This window comes from Limulus polyphemus, unplaced genomic scaffold (assembly GCF_000517525.1).
Source record: "Limulus polyphemus unplaced genomic scaffold, Limulus_polyphemus-2.1.2 Scaffold111, whole genome shotgun sequence".
Classification (NCBI taxonomy): domain Eukaryota; kingdom Metazoa; phylum Arthropoda; class Merostomata; order Xiphosura; family Limulidae; genus Limulus; species Limulus polyphemus.
Genome location: NW_013665721.1, coordinates 223,854 through 234,777, shown reverse-complemented (window position 1 = coordinate 234,777; position 10,924 = coordinate 223,854). Strand labels below are relative to the sequence as shown.

At 35.3% G+C, this 10,924-nt stretch overlaps 1 protein-coding gene across 1 annotated transcript in view; it reads left to right on the top strand.

Moving 5' to 3' along the window:
* Nucleotides 1–10,446, top strand: part of LOC106471266 (acetylcholine receptor subunit alpha-1-A-like) — an 11,120-nt gene extending 674 nt beyond the window's left edge. Inside the window, 4 exon segments of the mRNA NM_001314105.1 lie at nt 1,246–1,400; nt 3,013–3,057; nt 6,751–6,860; nt 9,755–10,446. Coding sequence (NP_001301034.1) covers nt 1,246–1,400; nt 3,013–3,057; nt 6,751–6,860; nt 9,755–10,148 — 704 coding nt within the window. The 3' untranslated portion in view covers nt 10,149–10,446.
* The last annotated feature ends 478 nt before the right edge of the window (nt 10,447–10,924 follow it).

The following is a 10,924-nucleotide window of genomic DNA, read 5'->3' as shown; positions in this document are numbered from 1 at the left end:
TTTTTTTTTTTTTTTGATTCAAGTTCGAAGTATCATGTCGGATAGTTTTTTGTTGTTTTTATTGGTAAATATGTAATGCTTTAACCATTTTGCAACCATTAAAACGTTATCTTTTTAATTTATGTTATTTTTGTAACCACGGTGCTTCCCAGTGGCACAGCGGTATGTCTGCGGACATACAACGCTAAAAACCGGGTTTGATTCTTTCTGGTATCTTAAATGTATTGTTTCTTTCTGTTTCACTTTGAATAACGAGGTTGTTTTCTTATATACTTTAAAATTTAATGTACTTGTGCTTATAGCAAAGCTACTAAAGCTATCTGTCGCCGTCCCTAATTTTGAACTACTAACCGGAGTGATAGCCACCAGTCAGCAGCACTTTGGTACCAATCATTCGCTTTCAGGAATTGTCTGTCATTCTTATAACGCTTAAATTGTGGAGAATAATTTGTGGTATTGTGCGGATTCGAATTCGGTTCGCCAGTCTCAAAATCTAGACCTCTTCCTAAGTGGCCAACCCACGCCCCATTAAACTGAAAACTATGTTGCTTTTATTCAATATCTCCTTGAAAACTGTCCCTTTTAAATTTTAATTTTATCTCATATTTAGCCCCCAGTAGCTTTTTAAGTCTGTGAGTTTATAACACTAAGAATCGAATTTCGATATCTATGGTGGGTACAGCACAGATAGTCAATCGTGCAGCTATGTGTTTAACTACAAACAAATAAGATCTTATCTTTAAATTTGAGTGTGATGTTTAATAAATTAGATTTTTCGTCTTCATTCCCTGTTAACATTAAGCATTAGTACTATCATTTTAAATTATTATCATTTAATTGTTATTTTAATTTATTTCTAATGTATTGAGTCCTTCATTAATCCTGCTTCCATTTTTCTGGTAATTCAATGCAAGTTTATTTTCTTTATATCGCGTTGTTAGTTTGAATAATTTTTCTTTTTTTTTGTAACTCGCTTGTGCAGTGTTTTCTTCCTGTTAAAAAATCTTATTCATCACAATGTCTCGTTTTCAATTTTTTATCTACTTCAACTTTTTTCCTATTTCGTTAGATTCATCCACATGTTTTCTTAAATTTTATATCATTTAGTCTTTTTTATTTCAGAAACAAACTGAAATATAGACAATATGTGTTTTATTTGCACATCTTTCCTTTGACATATGTCTTCTCACCTTACCTACTTTAAAATTTACCTCATGCATATTGTGCTTTTTGTTTTTTTTTCAGTTCTTCAGTTGAAAGTATTATGTTCAAGCCTTGACGAAAGCAAACTTCTTAACGCGAAGCTTTTAAAGTATGATAAGCGAGTGATACCAAAAGAAAACAAGGATACTCCTATATCGGTCAAAATTGGCTTCCAGATGCGATACATTTCAAGTTTGGTATGTGACACAGATACTTCTATAACAATTTGTGAACATACGTCAAAAAATAAAACCTAAAGACCAATTTGAAATCGTTTGTAGAGTTAATATGCCGAAATGCAGTCTGTCGTATTTAATTATTTTTTTATTTTATTAAACGACTACTGATCGCGGTTAAGGTCGATCAAGATGTTGTACAAAAAATAAGTAGATAAAAAATAAAAATAACTTTTATTGGATCGAAATATTTTTCTCATTTAATTTGTATGTATGTATATCACTTTAGTTTATTGGTAGATATGTACATATAATTGTATATTAGAGATGAAGAATGAGTTAATAAAATATACTTAATATTTTAATCTTTTAACAGTTAAACGTTTTTAAGCGGCACGTAAGCTTATAGGTAGTTTTATTTTGCTCTTGTGCACGATGAATCCAGATTGTTATTTATTTGTGAAGTAATAAAATTAAATTTCTGGGAAAGACACATATTTTCCATCTAGAAAAGGGGGAGGGCTGTGGTGTACTTTATCTCCTACTAAAATAATAAAGTTTCTTTAACAAAAACCTTATTAGGCTAATAGATATCCTGTGTTTACGTATAGTTATGATGTAATTAATAAAGCCATTTCAACTTAGAATCTTTGTTTACAATGGGAGTTCAGGCGTTTCCATAGAAACGTGTTTTATTAATAAAATTATTTCAACTTGACGAGTTTTTCACCACTACTTTATATTCTGTTATGCAATAGTAGGAATATACATTGATTTGATGGCACTTGGAGATTCGCTCCAGGCGAAGAACTTGTAATCATGTTTCACTTACTAAAATATATTTCGTTAGTAAAACTGTAAATTATCAATGCTTTCAAACTCTAGTAACGTACACACCATCTCTGACGTAAATAACCCTTAAGCAGTAATGCGCATGCGTATGACGCATGAGACAATAATACAAATTCAGTTCTTTTTTCGTATATTTTGCGTGTTAAGCAAGATATTTTAAGCAACATTACTGCTATTTGTTGGTTCTTGTTGCCATTTATTATTGCTTATTTCATTTAGTTAAGGTAATTTTGTTTGTGTACTTGTTTTATTTCAAAAATGCCATTATTTATAGTAAGTAGCATTAACTTCAGTTTTAACTTTCACACTGACACTAACTGACTAAGTTAATGATAGTCTCTTAATAGTTAGTGTTAGATTTGACTTTGAGTTTTACGTTTGAGTTATTTGATCGAAAATAGTCTATAAATGGTTTCTATTTATCCTAATTAAAGCCGAGCAATGTTCTGATTGATAACAATGTCTGGCGTTTTTAAAACATTCTTTATGTTTTACAAGTCCAATGATATGTTTGTGTATGTTAACAGTTTTTTTTGTTTGTTTATTCATTACACGTGGTAAAGTCCGGAGAGAAAGATTGTTGGTGATCTCTCAGATCAAGTTGCTATTGTTAAATGTTGACAATATATCTTTATATGAAATGTGTGGAGAAAGAGCTTATATACAAAAATAAAACCACTATTCTGTTTCTAAGTGCAGAAATCTGCAAGTGATGTAGTTGATAAAAATAGTTTGAAGAGACATAGACCGATTTATTATTATTATTTTTTTTTGACTTAAGGATGAGGAAACTAATACGCTCAACGTGGAAGGCTGGTTGCTAATGGTAAGTTTATTGATTTCGTTAAGCAATTTTGATGTTTTTCTTGTATATTTTCCCCCTTATCGATTTAAAATGCTAAACAGGTTATATTATTTGAAAACTACCAATGAAGGCATTTTAATTTATTATTACACCATTTTCAACATACTTAATATGAATATTTATCTATATCAAACTACACCATTAATTGGGGTTATGAAAATTTATTTTCAACCAGTAAGAATATGGAAGTTTTCTAGAACATCTCAATCACTAACGCCAGAGAAGGAATGTCATTTAATTGACTACGTGAATCGATGCTAAAATGTAGCGACTTTGTTATATAACAAGTAGAATTTTAAAATTGAAAGTAAATTTATAATAACATGTCAACTACACTACATCTGACATATCCATGGCCAACGAGGCTTTTCACCCAATTCCAGGGCTCATCAGACCGGTTGGGATATGGTAGATTCAGTAGTGGTTGAGACGCTATTTGTATCATCAGATTGCATGAAGTACATTTATTATGGTGTGGACTAGACTACGGTCAAGTTAATTTATTGAGTTGTTGATTCTCAATGAATCATATTTCCTTCCTGGAGGAACCGAGCGTGGCTTTGTGGGTAGTATTCTAGGCTGTGGACCAAATAGTCGAAGATTCGAGCCGCGATATGCCATTGAATATCCATCGCACTTTCAGCAGTGAGAGGATTATAACTGTGACAGCCAGCCCTGCTATACGAATTTCCTTACCCTATTCCTAAACCTTAGGGTTTCTGACTTGGTCGTTTAGCCGAAGTGTCGCAAAAGGTTTAAAAATAGCAAACTACTTCTCAAGATATTTATGAACAAACAATTCTGTACAAAAGTATGGAAAATATTCAAATTTTCTTATAGAAATCCTTACATTTCTGTGCGCTATAAGAGTGAAAATCAAATCGCTATTCGTTGAAATAAAAAAATAGCCGAAGAGTTAACAATAGCTTCTGAGGAAGCCAAGTGAAAGGGCTTGGAAAAATCACTCGCACTACACTACATGGTATGCGAAATTTGAAACAAAAAACAAACAAACAAAAGTGGTGAAACATCAACTCTTGTTCTATAAAAATTATTACTTCTCGTCTGTCAAGTTAAAGTGAAAATTTCATTTACATTTTTACATGTGACGTATAACACCTAAATACTTAAAATATATTTTATCAGACCTGCAGCAAACTGGAGTATTTGAGACATTTTGTTAATAAACGACATTTAGGTCCAGATAAATAAACAGATATACAGAGGGTTGAGTACATTATATTAAGACTATTTTTAATATGCCAGAAAAAATCACTTGATAAAGTCGCGGTGGTACGTATGTATTAAAATTACATTTTGACATTGCTTGGCGTTCGTAGGTATTGTGATGCAACCGAAAATTGACCACTGTTGGAAAGGATATGTAACAGCCCTTTCAGACTCGAAATATTCATACACTCATATTATAAAGATATGATCAAGATAGGAGATTAAGAATATATAAGACAGAGACATCAGTTTTATTTAATGAAATTGGAAAACAAAGGAATATGGATCAACCTGGGATTCTAGTACCATCCAGAAAAGGGCCTGTAACGAGTCGTACCTCAGCCGTTCTAAGCAAAGTGTAGCGTCTTACAACGGGTGAGAATCCATGGATACACAGGTCATTGGCAAAAGCCGTACACATAGAGGATAATCAAGAAGAATCTCCCTCTGGCAAAGCGACACGAGGTACGTATACACAAATTGATTCAACGACATATCCGTCTAACTTTCTCATTTCCTAAAGCAGCTGAAAAATAAAGCGACTATTCATGTTATTCCATACAAAGGCATACAGGTCAAGTCACTGGATGCAACGCTTATGGATTTCTGTGAAACGGACGTTGGGAAACCGTCGTCTTCGCACACTATACGGCTTATGAAAGGGAAACAGGGAAGAAACTGTGTGCTTTGGACATGACGTAATCCACGCAATGGCTAAACGGTCAGGTCAAAGACCTCTAGGATTCAGGCATAGCCATCCCTGATTTATAATTGCTGACCAGAAAGATAGGACAACCAGACAGAAGTACTCGCCGCATATGCGGAATATGGCTTGGCATGGCCAAGTGGTTAGGGTGATCGACTCGCAATTTTGCAGATCGCGGGTTCGAATCCCCGTTTCACCAGACATGCTCGCCCTTTCAGCCTTGGGGGGCATTATAATGTGACGGTCAGTTACACTATTCGTTGGTAAAAGAGTACCCAAGAGTTGGAGGTGGGTGGTGATGACCAGCTGCCTTTCCGCTTGTCTTTCAGTGCTAAATTAGGTACGGCTAGCGCAGATGGCCCTCGTGTAGCTTTACGCGAAATTCAAAACAAACCTATGCGGAAACTCTTAACCGAATGACGGGATTGATTGCCACAGTTATAACCTCTGCATAGCTTAATGTGCAGAGTGTTTTTAGCGACATATATCGACTCGAACTTTGGGCCTTAAAATCAGCAGCTGTTTCCCTGGTGCTTCAACGGTAAGCTTGAGGAGTTATAAAACTGAAATCCGAGGTTCAATTTGCCGTGATGGACACAGTAAGTTAGCCCATTGTGTAACTTTGCGTTAAAAATAAAACCACCACCACCAACAACAAAAATAATATCCAATTATCCGTAGCCCGGATAGCTAATCATTAGACACGCCTGTCTATTATATTATACAGCAATTGCCGACATAATTTGCCTACTTTCTGCATTGCCCCCCCCCCCACTGGCACAGCGGTATGTCTGCGGACTCACAACGCTAGAATCCGGGTTTCGATACCCGTGGTGGTCAGAGCACAGATAGTCCATTGTGTAGCTTTGTGCTTAATTACAAACAAACAAACTTTCTGCATTAATTGTAGATGTATGATGTTTTACTGGGAAAGTTAAAAGGACGTTATCGAGTATAATCATAATAATGTAAGATTGGGGTAATTTGTAGGGCCAGTTGGAAATAAAACTACAATGCAAACATAAATAAATTAAAGTAGCTCGAATGAAAGAAAGATACGTAATCAAAGTTTTGTTCAAACCTTTGTAGCATATACCTCTATAGTTTTCAACTCCTGTTGGGTCTCGTGCTTTAGGAAGTTCTTCAGAAGTTTTAAATATGACGCTTCGTCATATGAAATTGGAAATGAAAACTGAAATCAGGTGAGATTTGAACCTCCGACACTACTTATGATAACAAATGATATTTCAGTTTTACAATTCGATCAGCTTAGCTCAAGAGTTCTCCCAAATTTCGTCGTTTAAAATTGAGAAATACCATAGTGTAGTTTCTTAAGACATCTGCTAGAAAGGTAAAGTTGCGTGTTCGGGTCTCGCTTCTTCAAAAATATTTACAGTGAATTTCTCCAATGTAATATGCCCAATGGATCATAATTCTTTCACCCAATCCCAGTTTACTTCCAAGCAAGGATGTGGCCTTTCTTCTTCTTTTATTTTAGATCCTGTTTAAGATCGTGGTTTTAACGTTGACCACATGTTTTGCTTTTCCTTACAACGTTTTGACCGATACTTGTTTGAAAAAGACAAATAGAACCACGTAGAACCAATAGAAGTAGTGCATCACGCTTCTGCGTGAAAGTGTTCTGATACTGTCTGTACTTATGAGTGAACAATTAAGCGTTGTAACATGATATTATTAAAATTTGATGCTACTTATAGAAATGGAAGGACGCTGATCTTCAATGGGACCCAGAAGAATTCGGTGGTGTAAAAGAACTTTATATAGACAGTAGCGACATCTGGACCCCTGATATCGCCTTATATGAAAGGTCAGTAGACATCGTTAATTTGTGCTTTACCTAAAATAATACAAAGTGTAATATATATATATGAATGTATAAAAACAGTAAACAGAAATAATATAAATGTATCTTTAAAGATTACATTAAACATTACACATGTTGTTTATTGTTGTTTTAAAATACAGATCTGCAAAAACATTGCTATAATTATAAATGTAATATTAAGTACAGTGTATTTAATAACTACTAAAAGATTTTTACAGAAAATAATGCAGAAGGTTAAAACAAGAGCATATTAGGAGTTATGATAATTGGTTAGAAAACAGCATGTCCCTGAAGGTTTTTATATCGTATTACTTCATGTGTTTTTGGGTAAGTTATTAATTAATTTTTGGCTCTTACGATTAAACGGACTTTAATCTGTGTGGGTCACGCATAGGCGTTACTTTGGATCCAGAAATAAGGAGGGATGGAGGTGGATTGAGAATGGTTTTCATATGCTCTGCAAGAACACACTGAAAATTCAAGATTATTACAACTGAAAGGTGACGAGGAGGATGATATCGCTCCTATCCCATATATATAAAGGCAATGGAGCCATGGAAATTAAGCCCTAGCTAGTTTTACATATTTTGTCGTCTTAGAACGTTTTGGGATTCACTTGACAAAATCTTATATGTTTGTAAATCGTCATTGGCAGGTAGGAATACAGATGAATTATGCAAGTTGGACATATCATTTCAACAATCCCCCCCCCCTTTAGTGGGTAAGCGATAAGTTTACGGACTTATAACGCAAAAATTCGAGGTTTGATTCCTTGCGGTGGACAGAGTGCAGATAGCCCATTGTGTAGCTTTGCACTAAGAAGACGAATAGAAAAAACAAACGTTTCACAATATCTTTCAAAGTATTTATCTTTATTAGTAGTCGATTTTACAAAGCAACATGTTCAAGTTTACCCTCTAGGTGATTCGAGAGAAATCCCGCAAAAATTTCAAGCAAAATTCCAAAGGCATTTCAGTGTTTTATTTTTACTTTTTAACTGCCGTATAAACCAATATTTTCATTGTTTTCAAACACGACATCATCGTCATTATTGACGGTTTGCCGCTTTCTCTCTCTCTCCGTCCCTCAGGTTTCTGATTTTATCAGCAAGTACCGGCCAGGTGCTAATCTAATTGTTGAAAGAAAAAAAAAAAACAAGACAAAAATAACATGTGGTTTGAAAAATGCTGGTATTTTTTACCAAAGTACAACAAGTATTATATCTCACCTGTGTTTTCCCTACTAGTAGTTCCGGCCTTATTAGTGTCTTTCTACGCAATGTTAATCTTTCCAACAGATGAAATTAAGTTACTCTTAGAAACAGATCTCTCCATTCATGTATATGGTGCCTATCCTGTCACTTTTCGCAAGATTGGTGTTGCATTACGATCCCTTTTAAAGCTGTGGTCAACGCAGATCAGCTGGCAAAACACCTCTTATAACGAGATCTTATTTTTGACTATTTTCACTTCATGGCCGGAAGACCTTACATTAACAAATCTGGGGAATATATCAAATTCTAAGTGCACTTTCCTCTCCCAAGAAGTTTCTCTAAGCCCATAACAAGACTTTAATATTCATTAAAAACTATCCTGTTAAAGAAGTCAAGTTTTCTTCTGTTATCAAACACATCTCTTCTAACCCTGATACTCTCCTCCTCCACGTCGTCAGTTCATACTGGTACTTCTGTTGGTCTTGCTCCTAATTGCAGCTCTTATATTAAGACCTACCTATATGACTTTATCTCTGTCTAAACCTCTCATTTGCAGCCTCTCTGTCCAGCCGTAACTCGTCACTCGATACCATTCGAAAAACTTATAGTACAGCCATTCAACTAAAAAAAATCACCGTTACCTATGATTGACTTTGTTCTTGTCTTGAAACTCCTCCTCCAAACTATATCCAATTCTGAATGACACACAGCTTCTTTAACAAAGGGCCTGGCTTGCCCACGTGGTTAGGGCGCTCAACTCGCAATCTGAGGGTCGCGGTTTCAAATACCCGTCTCACTAAACATGCTCGCCCTTTCAGCCGTGGGGGGCGTTATAATGTGACGGTCACTCCTTCCATTCGTTGGTAAAATAGTAGCCCAAGAGTTGGCGGTGAATGGTGATGACTAGTTGCTTTCCCTCTAGTCTTTCACTGCTAAATTAGGGACGGCTAGTGCAGTTGGCCCTCGTGTAGCTTTGCGCGAAATTCAAATAGACAAACAAACTTTTACCAAAACCTCGACTCGTTCTAAGTTGGTTTTTAATTCTTAATTCTTTTTCCTATTTTCGCAAGTTATATTTATCACAAGCTACTTTGAATTACAGTTTTGTTTTTGTTCTTCTAACAAAATTCCCCGAAGATAGCTAATTTTTCATTCAGCTCTTCGTATCTCCTGATTTAACCATCCGTTTCTTGTGTACACACTCATGTTTCTGCCAAACTTTGATTCTGATATTTTTTCTCTTCCTACTAACAAACCTCACAAAAAGAACAAAATGAACCTGGTTTTCTGTTTATGACTGGGCCGAAGAAAGAATGCTGTCACCGAGCACCCTCAGATTCCTCCGAAATATTTAGTATGCTTTCTCTTTTCCACTCTCCATGAAACAACATAAATAGAAAGTAACAAAGTTAAATTACTGTTGGACTAAATCAAAGATAAGCAATGGATGAGAGAAGACATAATAATTTAGGAGTATGATGTTTTATCAGTAACTCGACTGATTATATTAGCCACTAATCCATTTTAAGGACTACTGTTGGTATAGGTATGTCTGTAATAGCTTTAGTATAGACATTTTAATGTAAAATTGAATTATTGTCTCACATATAGTAATAATACTCCGCCACATGGAAAAAATAAATAAAATGTAATTTTGTTTCAGCTCCTCGGCAGATAATTTTTTTCCTCGCGCTCAAGTGAAATTAATTGCGCGAAACACGGGAGAGGTATTGTGGGTTCCGCCTGTAAGTTTTCAAACCATCTGTCCACTTGTGCCGAACAGCTACGAGCAACGTTGTAATTTGACCTTAGGGTCCTGGGTACGAAGCATCAGAGACATAGATGTCCATCCAGATCCTGATACCGATCCGGATGGAGAATCGTTTGTTCGCGTTCACCAAAAGTGGGAGCTGATTGACGTCAACATTATTCGGAAGGATGCCATTTACAGCTGCTGTCCTGAGAATTATCCAGCAATAGTCCATACTCTTCACTTCAAGCTTCGTGAAGCAAGAGGACAGAGGTCTCCCCAGGTCGCAGTATATTGTAATCACTGAGTTGTTTAATGAACCTACTAATATGGTCCACCGGATTATGGACAGTTAAAGTATGTTTCAGAATTTTTGTTAAATTTTCTTTGCTCTCGTTTATATAAACCGTTCTGTTAGAATCAGTCTGTTTAAACCTTACACACATGCTATTTTAGATTCATTGTGGCAATTTCTATTAAACTATAAAGTTTTTACTGCTGAAGCTCAACAGTGATTATCGTGGTTTAATGCATTTTCATAGCTCTGGAATGTTATGTGAAATCTAGAATAAAAGAATTCATTGAATATTTTTCGTTTTAGTTAAATATCTGACTAATTTACTTCCTACCTGGTGGAAATTTTCCATACTATTTTTGAACTTTAACCAACAGATGAAGTATCCTTCGATCACTTTTGAAATTCAAATACGTTATGGAGCATCAACTAATTAATTAATTGATTTATTTCTTCTTTTTTTTTACCCCTACATTGCCCCCATTGGTACAGCGGTATGTCTGCGGAATTACAACGTTAGAAACCGGGTTTCGATACCCGTGGTGGACAAGCACAGATAGCTCATTGTGTAACTTTGTGCTTAGCTACAAACAAACAAACAAATCACCCCAGATCTTATTAGTTACTTTAAGACATCGGCTGTTTAATTATGCATTTACAACCCAGCTAATCAGTGCCTTTGAAACATCAGTAACTCAGATTATGTATTTTGTGTGATAAATCTGAAATATATGATGTTGCGTCATAACAATGGCAAAACGTTTTTGCTTGGAACCAACCTCATAAAT